This window comes from Primulina huaijiensis, chromosome 15 (assembly GCF_012295235.1).
Source record: "Primulina huaijiensis isolate GDHJ02 chromosome 15, ASM1229523v2, whole genome shotgun sequence".
NCBI lineage: Eukaryota > Viridiplantae > Streptophyta > Magnoliopsida > Lamiales > Gesneriaceae > Primulina > Primulina huaijiensis.
The window spans coordinates 16,884,823-16,909,324 of record NC_133320.1 but is presented as its reverse complement, the minus strand read 5'-3'; the positions used below and the strand labels follow the sequence as shown (position 1 = coordinate 16,909,324).

The 24,502-nt window shown below is 33.7% G+C and overlaps 2 protein-coding genes across 7 annotated transcripts; one reads left to right on the top strand and one right to left on the bottom strand.

The window, feature by feature from the left end:
• Positions 1–702: 702 nt before the first annotated feature.
• On the top strand, positions 703–9,428 carry LOC140959727 (probable protein phosphatase 2C 60). Of its 5 annotated transcripts, none has more exons than XM_073417719.1 (11): positions 703–814; positions 1,853–1,975; positions 2,767–2,830; positions 3,521–3,629; positions 6,057–6,201; positions 6,974–7,090; positions 7,220–7,343; positions 7,430–7,506; positions 7,749–7,801; positions 8,881–8,935; positions 9,027–9,428. In XM_073417719.1, exons 2-11 carry the CDS (start codon positions 1,859–1,861, stop codon positions 9,249–9,251), a joined length of 1,086 nt encoding a protein of 361 aa, XP_073273820.1. In that variant the 5' UTR covers positions 703–814; positions 1,853–1,858; the 3' UTR covers positions 9,252–9,428. The 5 variants fall into 5 exon arrangements, with proteins under 5 accessions (XP_073273820.1, XP_073273819.1, XP_073273821.1 ...); XM_073417718.1 differs by having other exon boundaries at positions 714–842; XM_073417720.1 differs by lacking the exon at positions 703–814 and adding an exon at positions 1,231–1,304.
• A 4,379-nt stretch (positions 9,429–13,807) lies between these two features.
• LOC140959628 (magnesium transporter MRS2-1-like) lies at positions 13,808–18,451 on the bottom strand. 2 transcript variants are annotated; one of them, XM_073417560.1, is made up of 7 exons: positions 18,306–18,438; positions 17,808–17,890; positions 17,071–17,677; positions 15,435–15,563; positions 15,019–15,354; positions 14,883–14,930; positions 13,808–14,481 (listed from the first exon to the last, which is right to left on the bottom strand). In XM_073417560.1, exons 3-7 carry the CDS (start codon positions 17,656–17,658, stop codon positions 14,251–14,253), a joined length of 1,332 nt encoding a protein of 443 aa, XP_073273661.1. In that variant the 5' UTR covers positions 17,659–17,677; positions 17,808–17,890; positions 18,306–18,438; the 3' UTR covers positions 13,808–14,250. The 2 variants fall into 2 exon arrangements, with proteins under 2 accessions (XP_073273661.1, XP_073273660.1); XM_073417559.1 differs by lacking the exon at positions 17,808–17,890 and having other exon boundaries at positions 18,306–18,451.
• Between the last annotated feature and the right edge of the window lie 6,051 nt (positions 18,452–24,502).

The window sequence follows — 24,502 nt, the reverse complement described above, 5'->3', positions numbered from 1 at the left end:
CTCCAGTCGGGCGTAATTCTTGCACCACGGATGGCACAAGAGTTGATGCTCGGAACAGTGTTGTGCCCTTTCTGGCACGGTACTATGTATGGTTGGAAAATAAGACTTTGTAGAAATTGTGTTATTTTGCTACAGAACATGCGCCCATTCGTTGGAGATGGCCTAAAAAAGTTTATAAAACTGTGATGGCCAACCAAAACATGAGCATTTTTTTCTCATTAATAATTCATAGTTGATATGATATCGACTTTAAGGTTGTGTTTGGTATGTGATAAAGTGGGGCACTTTTTTTTTTTTAACAAACTCGTCATATCTATGATTAGGTGATATTAAAGTTCGGAAAATAAATTCTTGTATGTCATTGTGCTAACAAGCCATATTTTAAACATATTGGTTTTATTCCAGAAGTTCAACATTATCTTTCCTCCATCTAATCGATGAGCAAAAAAAAAAAGACTAGGTTTCTTGTGAAACGATCTCAAGAATCTTTATCTGTGAGACGGATCAACCCTACCGATATTCACAATATAAGTAATATTCTTAGCATAAAAAGTAATATTTTTTCATGAATGACTNAATATAGATAGTATAGATTTGGATTTTTCACAAATTTACCTTTGTTTCTCCCTCTTGGTAATTTGATTTTATATATTATCCGAATTTAAAAATAGTTAGATTTTTTATATATATAAATAGGTATAGAAAATAGTTCGTAAATTTTCAATAATTCATCGAATATTACGTGGACGGATTACACAGTTTCTGTTTCATTATTTCATACATCTTCGAACGATTCGGTGTATCTGGAAACTCGGTACGCATTCCTTTCTGAATCTTGAAATGTGACTTATTTTTTTCAAGGGAAAAAATATTAAAACAGTGTTTCCTTTTTGATTCGTTAGCTCCTCTTGATTATGTTATCGGATTATTGTATGTATGTTTTCGATCACTGATGTTTTTTTTGATTCGTTTGCTTGGATTGTCTCAGTTCTTGGGGAGCAGTTACGGCGATGCATTTCATATAGTGGTGGAATTTTTTTTTTAAAAAAAATTGAACTGTATTAATTGGTTAACTTTCGTTTTTCTCTCCAGCGAATTCTTGATTACGTAAATTCAAGCGCGACCTTGGGAGATTTTTTTTATTTTAAAAAAATATTTTAGACGCTGACACATAACATTGAAGTTTTTAGCTTTATGGGATTCTGAATGAATTATTATTGTTTTTCTTAGAATGCGTGAATCGAAGCTTGAGCCTGCTTAAATAGCCCCAATTCTAAATAGGACCATTTCCAACTATTTTTAAGGTGCTCTCTTGCTATATCTTCTTGTTGGATGATATAGTGCTGTTTTAACTAATTTACCATGATTACATCAGTTAGCTGAGAGGTTCGTTGTGATATCAGGGAGAGTTGCTTGTTAGGAATTTAAGCCGGTTAAATTGAGCTCACTTTTTCTTGTGAAGAAGTGAAGAAATGATATGAGAGCTGAGAATTTTTACTCTAGAACCACAACTCTAACCATCTTTCAAGTCCCTGGGAATTTGGTCTTATTAGGGTAATGGTAACATTGAGCACAAGTCCAATTCTTTTTTCTTTCTCATTCCTTTCCCTGAGTTTTGGACGATACCAGAATCAATAGGATTTCTCGAAGTTGCGCTGATGGTGGATTAATGGAAAGTATGCACCCCGTGCATTCCAATTCTAATTGAATCAAGTACGAGATTATAAGTTCACTATGTTTGGACAGATAAGCTCATGCATGTGTGTTCTATAATCAGTATTCTGATCTCTATTGCATGAAAAGTGTGAAATTTGTTTTGCTCAATGCGAATCATGGTTATTTGTTTTTTCAGCTTAACATGGGTGCATATCTAAGCACTCCTAAAACTGAAAAGGTTTCAGAGAATGGTGAGAATCAAAGGCTTATTTATGGCATGTCATCCATGCAGGGTTGGCGATCAACAATGGAAGACGCTGTAAATATTTGAGTTATTTTTAGCATCTAGGCTCTATTCCATGTTTATTTTGCTCTTTAACAATTTCATGTGTAGAATTGATTCACTTTCTGTGCCTGATAGGCGCTCTATTTTTTACGGCGTGCATATTTTTTGCATCAGTGATAACTTAAAACTCACTTCTGCCCTTCATTCTAATAGTCAGAAGTTTTTCCTGTGTGAGATTAGCATTAACCTTTCTAGCTATTTCTGTAGCCTCTCATTACCTGATAGATGCTGGTAGCAGTTGTGTGCTCATCTGCATTGATACTGTCCTCAGTGCAATACCATTTTCTTTATGGCCGTTGAGAGAGAAATAATCGATCGTATAGCATAGGTTTTGTGATGAAGTTTGACTGTTCTATATTTTTACATATCCACTTGGAATTTCTAAAATCTTTAATCATTGAGGAAATAAACAAGTTAAAATGTTGCTTGAAGTTCTAAAATTTAAATATTTACTACATTCACGGTTTCGCAACAACTCAAGAAGTGATAGCAAATGTGTGGATTGGAAAAGATGGTGAATTGAAGACAAAATTGTGATTGGACCAACTTACGCTTTTCTTCTAGCCTGTGGGTGTTCTTGTTGTTTTTTCTATCTCTTTTCTAATGAATGTATGACTCGTTAGTATTGATTTAGATTGAACATGAAAGTCAAGTAATATGATCTTAGATGATTATCATTTTGAAGAGTCACGGAAATCCTTGCATTGTTAAGTACTTTTTTCATAACACGCTGGACACTTCTCCTGACATGAGGTATTCTACAGCATGCTGCTTACACTAATTTGGACAGTTCCACGTCTTTCTTTGGAGTTTATGATGGTCATGGAGGTAAATGCTTATCTAGTGACTTCTCAATCTTAGTGAGCTGTTTTCTTCTCTTTCTTTATTGTCAGCTTACTTAGCTTTACATGGATTTTAAAATAGCCATGATATTCAGTATATGATCAGCTTGCCATCAAGGAAAAGTAACAGGTTGGCTTATTAGTATCCAGATACTATTGTTTCACAGTTTTGTTTCAGCATATGTGTACTTAGGACTGGGGATGATTCTTATTCCAAATTTGAGAGAAGCCATAATAGAAGTGACTAAGATAAATTCTTCTAGAAATTTTTGTTCATGATCCTGGACTAGCAAGGCGATGGAGAACTTTCATGTTTCAATATATGTGATAAGAGATTGTCAATCTCTTGGGAATAAAGATGGTGTGATGGGATCTATGCATTAGTGTTTAAATGTATACGAAAGAAACAAATTGTTCTGCTGTTCTAACTACTGCATCTGTATGTATAAAAGTAGTTAGTGGAATACTGTGGTTTTTGTTATTTTAAGCAATTCAGTGGATTGTAAGTCCAGAGTTTGGGTCATTAGCATTCAAGGGAATATGAACATCCTGTTGGGCCATTCAATGAAAGAAATAACTACTGGATGCTCAAGCAAATACTGTAGCTGTATTCATATTAATCATACACAGCATCTGTTACAATGCATTTATCTTCTCAGTACATTCCCCTCTGTAGGCAAAGAAGTTGCAAAATTTTGTGCCAAGTTTCTCCATCAAGAGATGCTGGAACATGAAGCTTACAGGGCCGGTGATCTGGGAACTTCTGTTCGACAAGCTTTTCTCAGGTTTTTATGTCATGTTATGTAGATAATTTTACATGTTAAATGCCAACTTAGACCCTGATGGATCACATAAAACACAACAGTGTAATGATTTATAATATTTATGCCTCGTGTTCCTCCACGCAGTAATATTTATATATTTAGAAAAAAATATATGATTGTTTTGTGGCGTTTTGTTAATTTGCTTGAGGAAGAATGAAGGGTACTAGTACTTACTAGAATTAGTTGAGAATGATATTAAGTTTTTTATATCCATTGTATTTATTGAAATTAAATTGGTGAAGAGAATAACAATAACTTCGGATAGTTTCAGCGCTGCATGGATACCAGTACTAGTTTTGTTTAACCACATTTGATGATTTAATCTTTTCTCAATATATTTAACTTGGAATTGGCATCCTTTGTTTTTTAATTGTATTCATGTATACATCAGTTATCTAACTCTGATAAAGATAATTAAATTAAATAAATAATTTTGTGCCTACACCTTGATGAAATTAGAACCTCCTCATAGTATAATCGGGCTCATATGCATGTCAAAATTTCCTGGGATGCTGAGGCCTTGAAATGCTTCCGTTATTATTCAATATTATTATACTATAACTCGAAAATAAAAATATATATATTTACGTAGGAAATGAATGGTGAGTAAACCTATTTTGAAAACAATGGTGAGTTTTTTTGTTCTCTAGAGGCTCAAGTTGATAAACCTATTTTGAAAACAATGGTGAGAATCAGAACTCATGTAGTGGATGAAAATGACCTTTGTACTGGGTGCATTATTCCCAGCAACTTAGGCAACATTTGATTTTAGTGAAGAAAGCTTTTCAAAATTGTTAAATTATTATTTTTTAAAATCCTGTAAATTTTTGGGCTTCGGTGTTATTTTTGTTAAAGAAAGTTTTTGTTGATAAGAAATGAAAATTTAGTTCAAGAAGTTTGAACCGCTTCAGCTACTTTCAACTTAAAAGTTTTAGAAAGAGTGTTTAGCATTTTGAAAGAAATTTTCCAATTATTAAATATGAATTTTGAAAGTAAAAGTACTTTATGATATAGCAGTGATGTTTAATGTTAAATTAAAAAAAGTGATTATAATATTTACTTGGAAAACATAAGTATGGGAAATTACAAGCATGTACGTGTGTTTTATTTGAAATGAAATGAGAAATCACGGGCATTGATTTGAAGCTGTGAAGCCGTATTATAAAATGTTCTGAAAAATTGTTGATTATTCCATGCCTTGTTGAATTTTACCATTTGTACGTGGTGCCTGTGACAATTTATGTTGTTGAACTAATTTATATTCATTCATGTAGAATAATGTTACTTTTTAAAAATGGACATTTTCAATGTATTTCACTGACTTTCATGATTAGTTTATTTCGAAATCTTCGTTCACTATATTTAAGAAATTTTCCAGATTAGATTAATTTTTTATCCATAATATATGCATATTAACTAATAAATGACGAAGCAAAACAGCATCTTCATATTAACTAGTGTCCGTGGCACACACTTTTGCATGTGTAATGTAATACATGAATATTAACTATCTTTAAATACAACAATTGAAAGCATGTCAGAGATGTTTAGAGATTATCCGGAAGAAAAATTCATAATAATTGATTAATTGTATCGAAAAGTTCTAAGTAAAAACAATCACTTTGGAACAAATGAGTAAATCAAAACCGTGCAATATCAGATTGAAAAGGGAATGAGTATCTTAAAATATTTTTAATTAATTAGTAGCCAACTTTTGTGAGCGGTTATTCTTTTTTTAGATAAGTTATGACTAACTAAAAATGAGGGGGGTAAATGCAAATATGCAATTTTTAAGTGGTCATACCAAAACAGTTTTTCTAAAGGCCGCAAAAATTCTAAGTAAAAACAATCACTTTGGAACAAATGAGTAAATCAAAATGAAAATGGAATGAGTATCTGAAAATATTTTTTTATTAATTAGTAGTCAAATTTTGTGAGCAGTTATTGCTTTTTAGATAAGTTATAATTAACTAAAGATGAGGGTCTTAAATGCAATTTTTAAGTGGCCTTACCGAAACAGTTTTTCTAAAGGCCTCCCACTTTATAATATAGTAATAGATAGTAATAGATATAGTTATAGATGAGATTGATGTCAGTATCAACCCTTTCGTTAGAGCATATAACTTACAGATACACCGGTTCAGGATTTAAATGATCTCAATCACTTGTCAAAGCTAAGCCAAATGTATCTTTTGAGAACAAAATACCCACATGACCAGCTTTCATAAATTTTTACCCCAACACTTTCAATGAATTTTTTTCAAAAACTATTTTCAAAATATTTGAGCTGAAAATAATACAAGTCCCAATCACATGTAATCGTAATAATTATTTTCAACATACTTGTAGCTGTGATCTTTGTAATTTACATTCTTTGTCTTGATGCAGAATGGACGAAATGATGTGTGAAAAGGCAGGACAGAAGGAGTTAGCATTATTAAGAGGAAAAGTGGACAAACCTACAGATAACTTAGTAGCCTCAATTGAGCGAGATGATGTTACTGGTCAAGATGGCAACTGTCGTTACGAGGAGGTGAGCTTAGTATGTTATTTATCCCAACAGGATATATCATATACATTTGACCAACAAAACCTTTTACACTGGCTGTAAAAATTTGGTAAAATTTGTGCTTTCCTGTAGATACATGTGCCCATGTTTAAATGTGAAAATAACTCATCTCTGATATGTGGTGCGATAAATTTCGGTGAAAGCAAAAGGAAGTAGGAATAAAGCTGTATTAATAAGAATGTTTTCAACTAGAAATATGTGTGCACATCCTGGGGAGAATTTTTATGGACAACCAACAATTAGCCATTCTAGCACTCAATAATCTGCTATCTATACAGGAATGTTATTATGAATATCTATGAGATAAAGCCTTACTACTATCAAGATTAGTCATTTCTCAAATTTGATTAGTTGTTTGAAATATGGATATTTCTGGCCCTCCTTTTCTTTTCAACCAGTACCATTGCCCATCTGAGGTACATGTAAGTGTGAAATAATTGTCCTTGTTTGTGAGTACTTTATTTGCATTGAGGTGTGGATCTGACATCAGCGAAGCTTGTCCAGCTTTCTGTTGACAAGAATTGATCTGATAGCATTAGTCTACGTGTGAAATACATAGTAGTAGTAAGTTATTGTTTTAGTCGGCACCTTCCATTTCAGAGATTGATACTTTATTCCTTCTTATGAACCTAAACTGGGCAGATTACAGGCTTGCTGTATGTTTGGATGTTTTTGTTTAGTAAATCTTTTATTTCATTCATTGTTTTCTAATACCTCCTAAATATGGGGAATTCAGTTTGATAACAAGGGACCAACTTCTGGGTGTACCGCTTGTGTTGCAATCATTCGAAATAATCAACTTATTGTTGCTAATGCTGGTGACTCTCGGTGTGTGTTGTCACGAAAAGGACAGGTGAATTAGTTTTTGCTTTTATAAGAATAAGATTGAATTGTCTGTCTCAACTCGTAGGGTATCATGGTAACTAATCCTCCTCATCCTTGGCGAATGCACCGGTTGATAATATATCCTACTTTGATGCAGGCATGTGATTTATCGAAGGATCATAAGCCAGATCTTCATGCTGAGAAGAAAAGGATATTGGACGCTGGTGGATACGTCCAATATGGACGAGTCAATGGGAGCCTCAATTTGTCAAGGGCAATAGGTAAGTTGGTGTGATTGAGTCTATTATTTGAAGTGGTACATCGATTTTTTTGATGGTGGACTGCATAACTGCATCACATCTTTCAGGTGACATGGAAATGAAGCAAAACAAATTATTGCCTGCTGAGGAGCAAACTGTGACAGCTAACCCTGATATAATCACTGTATGTAGAATCTTTACTTTGTGCATTAATTTAGTATTTAATTTGATTTGACTCTCTTTTTCCAATCCCTGTGGATAACAGCGTTTAACTAGAGTCATTCGTTTTCTGAACTGGTACTCTATAATTTCAACATTTTTGGCAAGCAGTCAGAGGACCATGCCATAACCTGTGTGCTTTGGATCTTAATTTTATTATGTAATCTATTTATGAGTACAGATTTTCTTATTGTTATCCTAAACTAGGTTGAGCTTTCTGAAGATGATGATTTCCTCATAATAGCCTGTGATGGGATATGGTTAGTTTGTATCTTCATACATACGCACATGATGCTTTTATGTTTTATATTTATATTGAGCCAAATTGTTGTCACACTATTTTCTCGTAGGTGTTTCAGAAATATGCTATTCGAGTTCCTTTCATTGAACAGAAATGATAAATTTTCAAGTGTGCGGAATATTTATGTTTGCTAGTTGTTGTTTTACAAGAGGCTAATAGTCAAGTCTTCATGTGTCTATGATAGCATGAACACTTGCATGTTCAATTTGGAGAATTGGTTGCAATTGTTTAAGCTTAGAATATGTTGATCATGCTTGAGAAAATATTGGACATTCTTGTTTCAAAAATTGTAAACACGCACACTCCCTCGTACCCTCTCTCCAGCAACCAACAAAAAAGGAAAAGATGAAATTATATGTGGTGGGCCTACTAAAACGACAAGAGAATTCATACTTCTTACCTTTCCTTTACCAAGGGTGTACTTTGACCTGATAGATGCCAAGGTTAATAACGATGTGTTTTAATAGTTGAATTTAAAGTCAGCTAGAATCCTGCACTATCTGCAGATGTTGCTAGGTATATTTTGCAGTTTTTTTGAAAAAATGAAATGCACAATATTATATGAGAACAGATCGGATGTTCTTAAATTTATTCTCTTGTTGGTCGGTTGAGCGAGCTTGTCTTATCTCTGGGTACAAGGCACTGTTGGTGATTGTTAACTGTACACATTATTACGCATTATCTTATATTTGGGCATAGGGCACAGTTTGTGATTGTTAAACTATGTACACCTTATTATATCCATGAGAAGATTCTCTATCACATTTTCCTCTCTTTTCTTTATGCCTTTGATGTAAGAGAAACAAATTCACAATTCGAATTTGTATTATAATATTTTACGTTCTGTAGACTTTGGCTTCTGTTATGTCAAATGTCATCATTCTTAACCTCTTTGTTTCTTTGAACTCAAATACACAAATTTTTGCTTCCGGAACATGGCACAATTTTTTGTGTTTATTTATATTTCTGGCTCTTTGACACTCTATAGTCATATTCAACTTGTTCATTGCCTTGATGTTTTTTTGTGCGATTTTATAGGGATTGCATGTCTAGTAAAGAGGCTGTAGAATTTGTCCAAGAGCAGCTAACAACTGTAAGTTTTTGGTAGTTTCTTCGTTGAACTTGGAACTGTCGATGCATTTCACGTAGGAGAAACACATCAAGAGTTGTCAAAAATCATGCAGGAAAAGAAGCTCTCTGTGGTTTGTGAGAGAGTCCTTGATAGGTGTTTGGCACCATCATCTGGGGGTGAAGGTTGTGATAACATGACAATGATTCTCGTTCAGTTCAAAAAAGCTTTTCAGACAAGCACATCCTCTGAAAGGCAGATGGGGTCAGACGAACAGCAGATACAACCCAAAGATGACAATTCAGTAGTTCCTGAATCTTACCTTGTAAAACACGTTTAGATTCCAGTTTTAGTTGTTTGTTCTTTGAACTAGTTATATTAACATATTTTTGTAAATGTTAGTTTTATAGGCACGTACGAAGCTTTCTTAAAAATATACTTGGACCATCTTTATTGGGTGGTCAAAAACCGAAACAATTTGTGATTGGTTAATTTCAATATGCTATCATATATTCAATGTTAGTAGACTAGTTTTGCTGCTGGCTAGCTGATGTTACACTGCAGGGCTAGGGCTGCATTTAGTTCCCAGCGCCAACTTGGCTTCTTGAAATTTACTCCAGTCGGGCGTAATTCTTGCACCACGGATGGCACAAGAGTTGATGCTCGGAACAGTGTTGTGCCCTTTCTGGCACGGTACTATGTATGGTTGGAAAATAAGACTTTGTAGAAATTGTGTTATTTTGCTACAGAACATGCGCCCATTCGTTGGAGATGGCCTAAAAAAGTTTATAAAACTGTGATGGCCAACCAAAACATGAGCATTTTTTTCTCATTAATAATTCATAGTTGATATGATATCGACTTTAAGGTTGTGTTTGGTATGTGATAAAGTGGGGCACTTTTTTTTTTTTAACAAACTCGTCATATCTATGATTAGGTGATATTAAAGTTCGGAAAATAAATTCTTGTATGTCATTGTGCTAACAAGCCATATTTTAAACATATTGGTTTTATTCCAGAAGTTCAACATTATCTTTCCTCCATCTAATCGATGAGCAAAAAAAAAAAGACTAGGTTTCTTGTGAAACGATCTCAAGAATCTTTATCTGTGAGACGGATCAACCCTACCGATATTCACAATATAAGTAATATTCTTAGCATAAAAAGTAATATTTTTTCATGAATGACTCAAATAAGAGATCCGTTTCACAAAATACGACCAGTGAGTTCGTCTCACATAAGTTTTTGCCAAAAGGGAATACATTAACGTCTACCTCTCGTAGCTTGGAAATCGTCCAGTAAAACCCATGCATTAACGTCTCTCCTTGGTAAATCATCGTGTAAATCTTTTACTATGACATTTATTTTCGTTTGGTGTTGTTAAATCGAAATTTATTGTTCGCTTTGGGCTGGCAATCCCTGATTTTACTTCTCTTTTTTTTTTTTTTGATTACAACTCACGAGGGGAGGGAGGATCGAATCCGGGGAAACCGGCTATTCCGGTAGGAGATGAGACCACTAGGCTACAAGCCCGGTCTCTACTTATCCCTTTTTTGATTTCACTTGCTTGGATGGAATGCAGGCTGTCATTTTTTTTCCGAAAATATCTGTGTTATCGATTGGTTTAATTTAATGTTCGTAGTATGCACATATGTTTAATTTACTGTGCATTGTATGCAACTACGAAAAATTTCATTCTGAACAATTTTTTTTACTTTCAAAGTGCATTGAATTTTCTGTCTTTTTTTAATGTAATTTAGTGAGCATTGGTATTCGTAGTAAAAGCCAGAGAATAAGTTATTAAAAATGAATTTAAATGTTATATATTAATTATATCATTTCATTTCATTTCAATTAAAATTTTAGGTTTTGTGTTACTTTTATATATTAATTTTTAACTACTATATAAAATCTATATAAATATAAAAGCTCAGTTGTTGCCAAAAATAGTGAGTTTCCTCAAAAAATAATGAGTATGTCTCTTATGAGACGGTCTCACGAATCTTTATTTGTGAGACGGGTCAACTTACCGATATTCACAATAAAAAGTAATACTCTTAGCACAAAAAGTAATATTTTTTCATGGATGACCCAAATAAGATATCCGTCTCACAAAATACGGCCCGTAAGACCGTCTCACACAAGTTTTTGTCAAAAATAATATGATATAAAAATAAATATTTGTCAATATTAATGTATTCACCTACCAGAATAAAAATTAATTTCAAGACTTTTCGAATACTTATTAAAATTCAAATTTTAATGTGAACACCCTTGAAAATATAAAACACATTTAAATGTTTACATCAATTATGATATTTCATATATTTCCATTTTGGTGTTTCGTTTTTCTACTTAAATTCTATTAAGTGCTTCCCTATTATTTAATATTATTAATTTATTTATTTTTTAAAAATAATATTATTCCTCATTATTTTCTAATATATTTGTCTGAATGTATTGATCTTAAAATAGTATTAAACGAGATAGGTTGATCTGTCCCTAGTCCTCTCAATGCTCTAACGCCCACACCGGATATGGACCGAATTGTCTCACGACGTTCTGAACCCAGCTCACGTACCGCTTTAATGGGCGAGCAGCCCAACCCTTGGAACATACTACAGCCCCAGGTGGCGAAGAACCGACATCGAGGTGCCAAACCTTCCCCTCGATGTGAGCTCTTGGGGAATATCAACCTGTTATCCTTAGAGTAACTTTTATCCGTTGAGCGACGGCCCTTCCACTCGGCACCGTCGGATCACTAAGGCCGACTTTCGTCCCTGCTCGACGGGTGGGTCGGCCAAGTTACGAAGAAGCCGATAGAACATCAATATATCACCGGATATGGAGCCTTTTCGAAAGGCCCAATCCCTATGATTGAATTCGGTATGATTTTACGTATGGATAATGCCTCAATATCTTGTTCATTCGCAACAAAATATTTTTTTTGTGCGTCGATAAAAAAAAAACATGTTTTTTTTTGGGGGGGGGGGGGGAGATACTATTTCACCAATCGAGTCACATGTATCTAACATATTAATACCTAACGATTTTCCACAAAGTGGTGACGCAACGTATAATTTGTACAAATCTTTCCATTTTCCAAGTCAATACGATCCATTCGTTCGTAGAACTATTTACTCGATCGCAGACATTTCTGGAACACCTCTTACAGAGAGACAAATAGTAAATTTTGAAAGAACTGATTGTCAACCTCTTTCAGATATGAATCTATCTGATTCAGAAGAGAAGAACTTGCATCAGTATCTCAATTCAAACATGGGTTTGATTCATACTCCATGTTCTGAGAAATATTTACCATCCGAAAAGAGGAAAAAACAGACTCTTTGTCTAAAGAAATGCGTTGAGAAAGGGCAGATGTATAGAACCTTTCAACGAGATAGTGCTTTTTCAACTCTCTCAAAATGGAATCTATTCCAAACATATATGCCATGGTTCCTTACTTTGACAGGGTACAAATATCTAAATTTTATATTTTTAGATACTTTTTCAGACCTGTTGCCGATACTAAGTAGCAGTCAAAAATTTGTATCCATTTTTCATGATATTATGCATGGATCAGGTATATCATGGCGAATTCTTCAGAAAAAATGGTGTCTTCCACAATACTATATTTTGAGTGAAAAATAATATATTTGGTATAAAAAATAATATTTTTTATGGGTCATGTCGGATAGAAGATATGTCTAACAAAATTAACATATGAAACAGTTTCATATGAGAATTTGTGTTTAAATATCTTCTTACATTTAATAAAAGAAAATTGTACGAAAGACATTGTTCGTTTATATCAAGATTTAAAAGACGGAAAAAGAATCAATAAATCCCCAACAGCAAAATTTTCTTTATCGTTAGTCCCCAAGTTAGACTTAGTTTGTTCTCACTCCCTAACAAAAGTCTGCCATTTGTTTGAGCTCCTTAATTGAGGCCAAAATACGAAATTACCCTAAAGTGTATTTGAAACCCTAATTCCCTTTATTAGTTTTCCAATAATAAGAAAAAAGAGTCTAAAGAATCTTTGTAATTCTTTTTTCTATCTTGAACGAGTATATCTTGGACGAGAAAAAATAAAGATCTCCGGTGAAAAGATTCATAATACATAAACTATCATCGATGACGAAGAGAAGAAAATCTTTCAAAGAGAAGGAAGTGGCAGACGCTATTATAACACCCACCAATGTAGATCCTCTTATTACTAGAACGAAATCATCTGCTACACTTAGTGCTCCAAACCGTGATATACTATGCTCAAACAAGTCTCGTTTGTAAAAAATATTAAAAAGTAAATGCATTAAATATCATGCATTAAGAAAATATAATCAATCATAGTCAAAACATTCGATTCAATTTTTTAATTAAAAAATCATCAATATATTGTTTTAATCATTTGAAGTGCTTGAGTTATATAACTTATTGTCGATTTCTTTTAAAAAATAGATGAATAGAATGTTACGTATGTGATTTATTCTATTTTCTTTTGGTATGGTGTTTAATCATTTACTTTTTAATAATTTTTACAAACGATGCTTGTAACATAACATAGTTTAAAACATCAAGTGTAATTTCGTCCCGAATTATAACATTTTATGTTTGTAATTCAGTTTGGGAAAAAAAATTTGGTATATTTGTGTTCTACCTTTAAATAAAAATAAATTGCTTTTTTCATATCCAACAGAATTTAAGCACACGGAGGACGAATTTGACATAAACATACCATTAAATACTTAATTGGTATATTTGTGTTCTACCTTCATGCGCTTTAGTACGACATTTTAATGATTATCTGGAAACTTTATTTTGAACCTTACGCTCACTCGAGTTGTTCTCAATAATAGGTGAAACACAATCCATAATTATATCTAAAAACAAAGGCCATAAACATCAAAGACAATTCATCTCACAACAGTTGCACATATATGATTTACACAACTCTGGTCATTTATAAAGTAAATTACAAATTCTCCAGAATGGAAAATAAGGTTTGTGATGTGTGCAAGTAATGAAAATTACATCATGATAAACTGAATCCTTTCATCTGCAACTCCAAAACTACTCCACACAAACATAATGCTACTTTGTTCCTTTTGAAGTCTCCAAAACTATTCAACATAACCTGGATCCACCCTGATTGTGGAGAAATCATCGGCACCATTAATTTATGCTTCTGGTACAATGTGTTATTTCGTACTATCAGAAATAAAAACAGGATATTTTCCACCGTTTCCATATTTTCTATACACCCTGCTGTGATATAACAAAATACACACAGTAAATGAAAAATAGTACTGCCGAGGGGCTAGATTGTTACCATGCAGCTTCTACAGCGGCATCAGTCTTTTATACTTGAAAAACCACAAAAAAGTACAAAAAATGACAACTCCGCAAACTCCTGTGATTAACAGGACCCACTGGAATATAGCTGAGTCGTCGAACATTGGCATTGCAAAATTCATGCCAAATATCCCCGCGACCACACCAAATATCGCGACAACGAAAGTTGCAGTAGTCAGCAACAGCTCAAACTGTATAAGCTGGTTTCGAACATTATCCTGTACAGAGATTACAAATTTATTTCTGGTTGAGATTGAAAAGCTAAATTTTATTGTTTTTCAAATTTTGCATATTGTAGATGAATCTTGAAACCAGAACAATCATATATTAACAACACAACCAATAAAGAAGACAATATCGTCAAAAATGCAGAGGGCATTGACTACAACAAGAGGAACTGGTAAACCACAACGATATCTCACTTTAGCATCGTCTATGTGCATGGCGCATTCAGGTAAATATATGGCTTACGAATATCTCACTTCAGCATCGTGTACGTAGTGCATTCAGGTAAATATATGGCATACGAAACATATATTTTGCATTTATACCAACAGGTTACTATCTTCATCTCAGAGAGAACAAAAGCACCGGAAAGGTATGAAAAAGAGAGACATACCAGCTGGATGTTAATGAAATCTTCAGTATCATCTATGTACTCCTTCAGCTGAAATTAGATAAATATTATTTGATAAGCGCATTTTTACAGAATAGAAATATGAAAAAGGAAATTGTCAAGGTCAGAAAAATGATACCGAAGTTAATTTGTTGAGGGTGCTATCAATCACAACGAAGTATGCCTCCAACAGCATTTCAAGCTCTGCTATATTCTCTGTGACACTTTCTGAGCTCCTCACACTCTCATATCTTGTCCTCGTGCTAAGACATTTCTCAAGCTTCCTATTACTGTCAGGGGGTGAAGAGACAGGAGAAACGGGAGCAGAAACAGACAATGGGCCATCATTTGATCTGTATCCCGACAAAGATTGTTCACAATAAAAAGATGATTCCGTGCGACTTTTCTTCTCAGTAAGATACATTTCAGCCATGTCACCATCATCATCCATTAGCTGCTCTATTTCATCCCTAACCTAGATGACAGGACAAACCTTCTCGAAAGCAGTTATTTTGTGGAAGATAAGATGATGAAGTTAACTGGTAAGCTACATACCTTCTGAACTCTCCGAGTCAATGCAACAAGTCTGCTTTTCAGTCGACGAACCCTTTCCAAATTCAGAGTACTGATCTTCGATGTTAGCTCATCCAACAGTGGATAGGCCTCAATCTCTAACTCTGCTGCCTGATCAATTTAATGAAGTACAAATTCATATTCAATACTTGAAGTACTTTGAAAAAAAAAAAACTGAACAGACATACAAATGTATATGTAAATCAATATCAGGCTTAAGTTAGGCATGTCAAATATGTTTTGACCAAGGGCTTGAGTTTGTGTTTCAATGGCCTATGTGGCATAAAGCTGAGATGAGCACTTTAAAGTAGGGTGGCTCTTTAACAACAGTCTCTCAAACCACCTATTCTCTAATCTGTTAATGTTATATAACAACCTCCTTTAATTTTAATGCCATGGTTCTTGACTTTTTTTGTCTCCAATTCCACAATACTGAAACAAACATCTCAAGTGCTTAGAAAAACGGCCGGCAAAGCGAAAGTGTAATTGTTACAACAGTAGTTACTGTTACTTTTAAGTTTTCGACAAATAACGAAAGTAATAGTTTCCCAAAGTGATGTGATACCTTCAACAATTGATTGAAGACTAGCAACCAGGTAAACCTTTACTTCTTTTACCTGGTTCCCTTACCAGCAAAGCACGTGTTCAGTGACATCATATCAAACTCAAATCTAATACCCTAAGTTTAATCTAATGACTCATATTTGACACATTAGAACTATCAACATTAATATTACCTGTGTGTTGAGATATGGTCCTTTGGATACACGATTTGGGTACTACCCTAATGGTAGCATCTCATTAACCCCAACAAACCTAGTATTGTATCACATTACGTAAAATATTGCAGGTAATTATTTGTCAGCACATGCTACAATAGACTCTTTATCGTTAATTGGCCCTATAGGCTGCTTTAGCTTCAGATCCGACTATCACCCAACTAAGTAAACACATCAAATTACATGAAATGCAAAGAACGTTTGTTTCTTCATTCAATTCAAAGTTTTTATCTGCATCTTGCCACAATTGCAATAAGATAAATTTATTGAGGCCGCACTTAGATGAGAGGGTTTGATTTGGAAAGGGATTTGAAGGATGAATTTGAAATGATACTCATTTTGGTTGTATTCAAATCCATCATAATCATCATTTCTTCTACATGGATTAACAAGTGATGGATTTGAAATGACACACATCTTGGGTGTATTTCAAATCCATCATCATTATCATTACTTCTAATGGATTGGTAAGGGATGAATTTCAATATAAATTCCATTCAAACAATCAAATAGATTTAAAATCCATAGATTCAAATTCTTCCATCTAAACGCAACCTGAATGTTTACATATCAAAAAGTCGGTAGACAATGCGCTACACATTCGGAATAATAGATTAATATGGTAGCTTCCACTTTCTAGCATTTATGCTCACTCGATCTTACTAAGTGGATTGGTTACAATAAAATGAAAATAAGAAGTAAAAAAGATGACTATAGTTTCATAGAAAGACTCAACCTGCCATGCTAACAAGTTTCTTCACAACTGAGCAATTTTCATGTTATGCAACAATAAAAAATATCAAGTGATGACTACAAGGATCAAGTTTCAAGGTTTGTACCTGAGAATCCAAAAAAGTGCAGGCCGCCTCCAAAGCAACTTCTAGAGCTCTGAATTCAAAGGGCAAATAATCAGCAGATGTGTTTTCAAAGGTATTATCAAAATTTCTATTTCCTCTTCTTCTGCTCAATTCAAGACCTTCAGATTGCCAAACTCCTCCGACTCCTGAAGCTTGCAATCGTCTCTGCAACTCCACCACATATTGCAGTACATAACTGTCGAGAGAATTTAAGAGAAAAATCTCATCTGCTGTGATGATACACCGAATCTGCTCGAGATTTACAACAATCGCCTTCTCTCTACCAAGAATAGTCGAGGGGTAAACAAATAAGGGATCTAGTAGTCTTAGGTCACGTGCTGGAAGATCACAACGCCGCATCATACCAAACTTGTCAATCTCAATCACTTGAGAATTCCCAGATACATCAACATGTATCCATGATCTAAGGCCTTGCCCACGCTTTTTCAGGCCAGATACATCAACTCCCTGAAACGGTAACCGGCCAGAGGACCTAGATGAAGAAGAATCTCTGAGGTTTATAGCTGATGCAGGTTTAGGAGGGAGCAAGCGTTGTTTGAGGTCTGACATTACCAAAGCGATCTCAGTTCTGCAAAGAAAAGATGATGCGTATGAAACACACGTCGGAGCATAAATGAACAAAGAATAGTTTTTCAGATAAGGACTAATTAATATACATCTTTCAACATGGAAAAGAAAATATTTCTCCCTGTATATACCTTGAAATATCATCACGAAAGTTGATAAGGTGAGATCAGTTACATCCAACAAACACTAAGACCAAATAATAATGCTCCAAGCCCTAAATTTAATCATCCATCATACACCAGAAAACCCACTATTGAAGATTCAAAAACAAAATTGAAGCTTTAAACTAAAAAGACAAAAAAAAAACACAAAATTAATGCCAGTGATGTGCCCAACACGTAATTCATACAAGTAAAACCACAAAATCTTCGATGAAACAGTCATAAATCCTCGCTATTCCTGCTTCAACACATAACTCAGTGATCCCAAAAATATTGAAATAATTAACTTAAATACGAAATAACAACGATTCCATTACTGGACCACAAATCAAGCAATAAATCAGAAAATACCTCAAAGGGTTTTCCACTCCCAAAATTCATCACCAAAATAAATAATTTCGGATAAACATACCCATAAACATGTACGCGCGTGCATTTGCAGTCCAGAGGTTGGGAAGAAGAAGGTACCTGAAGTGTCAAGCCAAGGCCGATGAGGTCGATGGTTGCTGAGGCAGGGAAACAGCGGCGTTTTAGGCGAAGCAGCAAACAACCAATCAACAGCAGTTGATTCCACACGCACACTGCATTTTGGGGAACAAAACAAAATAATATGTTGACGCAATCTAATCTAATTTTCAAAAACAAAAAAAAAACAAAAAAAACAAAAAATGCATTTGTAAAGCTTTGTTTATTTAGTTATATTTTGAATTTATTAAAATATGTTTTTATAGTAACTTTTATTGAATGAAATAAAGGATAATTTTGATCAAAATTATCAATACAGTTATTATAAAGGGTTGATGTATTATTAGTTAGTATAAATATATATTTATATCGATAATCTTCGGTAATGATATATTTGACATCGTTGTGAACTGCGAATAATAAAACAATAAATAGTTATGCATATTTGTTTCGTCTAATATTACATCATTATGCTATATGTATATATTGGTTTATCAAACTTTATATTGTAGAATATGCATGTCTCATTCCATGAAGCAAAGAGTGCTTTTGTATATTTGTAACACAATGAATTTACCATGAGTATTTGATTTTGTATTAATCTATATATTTATATATATTATTATATATAAAAGTAATAAGATCGGGTTATATAGGATAAATTGATCTATGAGAAGATTTTATAAGAATCTTTGTGTTAAAAGAGAACGGCTGAAAATGTTTAGAATATAAGATAAACGAAGATTCAAAGTTGAAAAGATTTTTAAAGCACGTTGTAAAAATTAATATCTAATCGTTTGTGTGTTATATTAGTGCTAAGACATAAAATATTACGATCTTGATATTTTTTGTATATGGAAAAAATATGAATCTTATCGAGATGATCCGCTCTTTTGGTGGCTTGAATAAATTATAAGAACTATATATAATTTATCGAAAGTATATTGTAATAGAAAATTAATTATATTTGCATTATCATGTGTGTAGGACACATGTAATTGAAAATGTCGAGTTTTCATTAGATATATGCAAGAGAGTTGTAATAGGATTGAGTGTCTATTCTATGTACACCTCAAATTTAGGTTTCAGTCAAACTCGAACTTTAATATAGGTTTCAGTCAAACTCGAAGGAAAGTTCTGGTAAAACTATAACAATGCAACTTTTAAAATATTAGTTTTAATTGAATATTTAAAAATATAATCTCAGACTTGTTATTAGAAGTGTCAAAATCAGACACGATCCACCAACTCGATACGGTTCAATCCGAAAAATTTAGGTTTGGGTTTGGGGTTTTCGGGTTTGGGTAAGATCGGGTTGGACCCGATAGCTGACCAGAAAAAAATGATCGGGTCGGGTTGGGTTGAGACGCGAGTTGACCTGAAAATTTTAATTTTTTTTTAAAAAAATATAATTAATCAATATTGCCTATATTTTTATATATTGTATGTCTGAAAAAATTATTATGGTATATCTATCATAAATTTTCATAATTTAATATTTTTTTGAACATTTTTTTATTTTTTAAACAATTGTTTATTTGATTTAGTAAAAATATATTTTATTTTTCTACCATTAGACTTTCAAATTTAAATCATATATATGATATAGATTTTGTTATTATGTGTTTAAATTGAAATATTAAATATTTTTTAATTTTATTTAATTTTCTTTAAAAAAATTCAAAATCGGGTTGATCGGGTCGATCGATGTTCGGGTTTGGGTTGAGAGTTTTTGGGTTGGCTCGGGTTCGGGCTGAACACTTTTTGAATAGTATTATTGTTCAACCCGACCCAATCCACCCGAATTGACACATTTCCTTGTTATGATGGGTAGAATTTTTAATTATACATATTTGTTATCAATAATTATAATTATAACTAATAAATAATTGTTATTTATTTCATATGTATTACTGTATAATTAAAAATTGATTTTTATGTCAAATATTGTCATCAATTATTATAATTATAAATAATAAGTTCATTATTATTTATTTCATGCATAATTACTATTACCTAAATTTGTTTTTTATACATCCTATATGCAATAATATATCGAAAATAAGTGTTTAAAAATATAATTTCATACTTGCTGTCATGGGTAGAAAATATTCATATTCAATTAAAAAAGGTATTTTCCAGTTATACGTTTTTTAAGATTTTAGGTGTTTAGTTTATTATTTTATGCATATAATTCGTTTCCTCTGATGTGTCGTAATTTGATATCCAAATATAATGTTTTTGGCGTCATTTAATAAAACTCTATAGCTGTTGGGAATAACTTTATCCATTTTGATTAATACAAATGCATTATTGCCAAAATTTTGGTGCCAAAAAATTTCAATTACGATCTTATATATTTTTTAAATCAACGAAAAATTTAAACTAGTCCAATTAGTCAAGTCTTCAGAATTTGTTCGTCTATTTATTGACAGTGAACCTACATGGTCCATTCAATTTTAGGAAATTAATTCAAATTTATAAAAACATGTTTTATTTACTTCATTTGGTGCTAAGATTGATAAAATCTTGTTAGGATCGTGAAAAAGTGTAGGGAGAAGAACTGAATAAACTCTTTAAAAATATTCGTCTTTTAAAATTTGCTTTCAAACGTTTTTAGGCGGTTGAAAGTTTTTCTTGAACGGTTAGAAATATGAACCACTTGAGAAGTGCGAAAAACGGTTCACAATTTCTAATGATAGCTTCAACTGGTTGTGTGGCTTGTTAACAAGAAATTGTTCGAAAAGTAAGTACACGCGAAAAGTAAAGATGCAGGATTTTTATAGATGTTCGGAGATAAAAACTCCTATGGCCCCTTCTTCCTCTTTAGGAAGAATTCTACTAAAAGACTTTGGCTTTACAAACTTTTTGTAACAGCCCACTCCAATCAGGACTTATCACACTGCCTGTTTTGGAATTTTTAGTGATCACTTTACACTTGTGGATTTTAAGAACCCTCGATTCACCAGACAACACAATCAATCAAATAACCAAATTGTTACTGATAAAAAAACACTGTATGTTTTGAATAACATGAAATTGATCATTGAATGATCATATATCTTTTTGTTGAGTGCGTTCTTGATGAGCGATGAAGTATATGAACTTTAAGTGCGCTCAGATATTTGAGTATGCAAGCTTCAGTAGTGTGTCAATCATGTTGTTGAAAATCTTAAATTGATCGAACTACTATTTGCATTCTTCAGCTCTTCTTTTATAAGCTATCATCCCAACGGTCGAAAAAGATACATAACGTAAACCTATAGCGTTGGAACGATGTGCCACTATCAGCTGCAACTTCATTAAATGTTCTTCAGCAAAGCATTTAATTTTTTCTTTGCTTGCACGGCTTTGAATCCCGTTCCTTCAAGAGTTGCTGTTGAGCATCCTTTTACGACAATTGTTATTAACATCAGAACTTGTAGGATTTATATGCACTCTTTCTATTTTGGGATAGTGACATTAATACAGATTAATATCGAGACTGGTGCAGGCCATAATTGACTTGTAGCAGTGCAAAACCCAGCTGACAAAACCTAGCTGCAGAACTATACAACAATTTACAGAAGCTTTAAAATAGTGAAATAAAATAAAGATTGTATTTCATTGAATGAATAAAAATTCAAACTATAAGCAGTAAAACAATAATCAAAATAGTAATAAAAACAGCTAAACAAGTACAACACATTAACCTCTCTGTTGTTCTTCAAGCTGTTTAGCTTCATCGGCTTTGGCACGCTCTGCAACCCTTTTCCTAACCGCTTATTCTGCTTTCTTAAGTTCCTTCTGCCTCTCTCTTTCCCTCTTTTTGACATCACCATGCATAAGAAATTGCATGATTTCAGTAAGTTGAACTCATTGGGCATCCATGTGCTGATCAACATGTGCTCTTAGTCTAGTCATTTGGCCCGAAAGCTCAGTGCACATATTGAGATGCGAGAATCACAGTTCATCTTGTTGACAGATTGCCTCAGTGATGGGAACAACCTTTGTCACAATGATTTCAGCGGTTGGCAGAATGGAGTCCACATCACTGGGCATTGCGGTTTCAACCAGTATATCAGAAACAAGAGAAGCGGTAACAGATGAAGATGGTGGTACTTGAAAGGTTGATAAGTCGATGATGGTCTCAGGCACCAGCACTTCATCAATGTTCAAATCTGAGTGAAGTTTGCCTGTTTCTTCAACTGCGAGCAGTTTAAGTTCTAACCATTTTTGAGCGATGATCATTGAGAGTGAGAGAGCGTCTATATCAAAATGAGAGATGACAGACGAGTCATCCTTTGTGGTTGGGCAAGTATGAACAAAATTTTTTCTCTTCAATTGAATCAGTGCTCAGAGTTCACTTTTCTTCATTTGTAATTCCAAGAAATCTCTACGAAGCAGAGCGGTTTGAACATCAGATGCTTCTATCCATTCCAATATGGAGAGTTCAAGTTTGGCAACTGCTTTAATCTTGCCGATTTGAATAAGTGAGTCGAAGGTTGTGAGCGTTCGAAATTCAACCCACTTATCAAATATTCTCATTTTCTACCGAACGATCTCATTTACTCGTTCGTTTGTCATCACAATAGCAGTGTGAACATTGTTATGTTTCGGTGGATCCTCAAGAAAAGCTTTCTTCCCCTTTTCTGTGGGATGGAGGAGAGGAATACTGGAGAAGGAGGATGTGATTTTTGGTTCATCGATCTTAATCCCTTTGAGTTTTGTTGCTTTAATTGCGGGGATCAGAGGACGAACCAACGGTGCAGAAAGATGCCTGATCATCTTATTTTTGCAGCTTTGGGCTTTCTTGACCGTTTTTTCTTAAGTACTTTTGAGACCGGTACATCATCCTTCGATTCGTCATCAGGACTGAATTTCAAAAACAGCTTTCTCTTAGTGCCCTTGGGAGGCACATATGTCTTCTTTTGCTTAACAAACTCAATTACAATCTCTGTTTTGACAGAGACAATCTCCTCATCGGTTGGAGCACTTTTCTTTATGAAATTTTCAACCGTTTTCCAGTTGAATAACTTGGTTTTTCAAACTTCAACCATATCCACCGGTTGGACTCCTTCCTGAATCAGTAGATGACAAATTTTAACTGAAAATCCTTGAGACTAATTCTCTTTCTTTATCATGGCAACCAATGTCGTGAACAAGACATCAGACCAGTTGATTTTAAAATTTGATGCAATCGTGGCTATGGCAATGAATTTTTCCAGAGTTATTTTGTCAAATCACCCACCTTGGCGAGAATCTCCTTTGCCACTATATCCGCCAACGGTCTGAATTCAATCTTCAAATCCCGTTTTTGCCACGTTGGAGAAGAGATTGGAGAGTCAGAGAGAAAGAAGTCACTTCTCCAAAGCTCAGTGTTGCTCTCTGGAAGAGTAGTAAAGTCGGTAATTCCAGCAACTGGTAGCTTAAACAAATCAGTGAACATCTTCTGGGTTATGCGAAGGTTCTTTCCTTGAACGACGCAAAGGATTTCCCCATTTTTCGTATAAGCTGCGTCGAAGAATTCCTTCAAAATTGTTTCTGAGAATTGATCGCTACATCCCAGAAATGAGCGAAGACCAATGTTTACGAGCATTCAGAACATAGATTGCATCGACTTATTGTTCATGGATAGCACAGATGCAAAGTTGATGGCAATGGTGTTGTGATCAATATATGCAGCCATTTGCTCAAGGAATAGAGTAGGTTGAAATAATAAAATCTGTAAGACAATCTTGACAAGCAAAAATCTCAGAATAATCAAGTGCGAAGATATTAAATGATTGTAATAGAGTAAAATGATAATGAAAAGTTCATGTGTGTATATCCGGTTCGGTGAAGCACAGATCAATCCACGTGTAGGACTGTCAATGGATGGATTTTAAAATTTTGAAAATTTTCAGACGGTGGTATAATGAGTTATTTCAAATTTTAAGACGATAACCGTCATGCCATATAGGGCAGTCAGAGAGTTGAGTATTTTTACGCAATGACATGGATGAACGTGCCCTGCACACAGAAACGAACCGGTTGCTTAAATGTGATTAGAGGGTAAGCGGTTGAGTCACGCAATAAACTAGGTTGTCCATTTTTCAACCTTAGCGGTTGAAAACATGTTTTTTTAACCCATTAATTTATCGACTTAACAAATATTTCTCCCTAAATATATGCATTAAATAGGGTTATATGATCTTATTCTCGGAGAATGAACCGTCGAT

What these genes read in the sequence shown, in the direction of transcription:
- LOC140959628 (XM_073417559.1), bottom strand. Translation starts at nt 17,658, where the DNA reads ATGTCAGACCTCAAACAACGCTTGCTCCCTCCTAAACCTGCATCAGCT. An exon ending in GCACTTTTTTGGATTCTCAG is followed by an intron (nt 15,564 to 17,070) that starts GTACAAACCTTG and finishes TAAATTGATCAG; the next exon opens with GCAGCAGAGTTAGAGATTGA. An exon ending in ATTTCATTAACATCCAGCTG is followed by an intron (nt 14,482 to 14,882) that starts GTATGTCTCTCT and finishes ATCTCTGTACAG; the next exon opens with GATAATGTTCGAAACCAGCT.
- LOC140959727 (XM_073417716.1), top strand. An exon ending in TGTTGTCACGAAAAGGACAG is followed by an intron (nt 7,091 to 7,219) that starts GTGAATTAGTTT and finishes ACTTTGATGCAG; the next exon opens with GCATGTGATTTATCGAAGGA. An exon ending in CAATTTGTCAAGGGCAATAG is followed by an intron (nt 7,344 to 7,429) that starts GTAAGTTGGTGT and finishes CACATCTTTCAG; the next exon opens with GTGACATGGAAATGAAGCAA.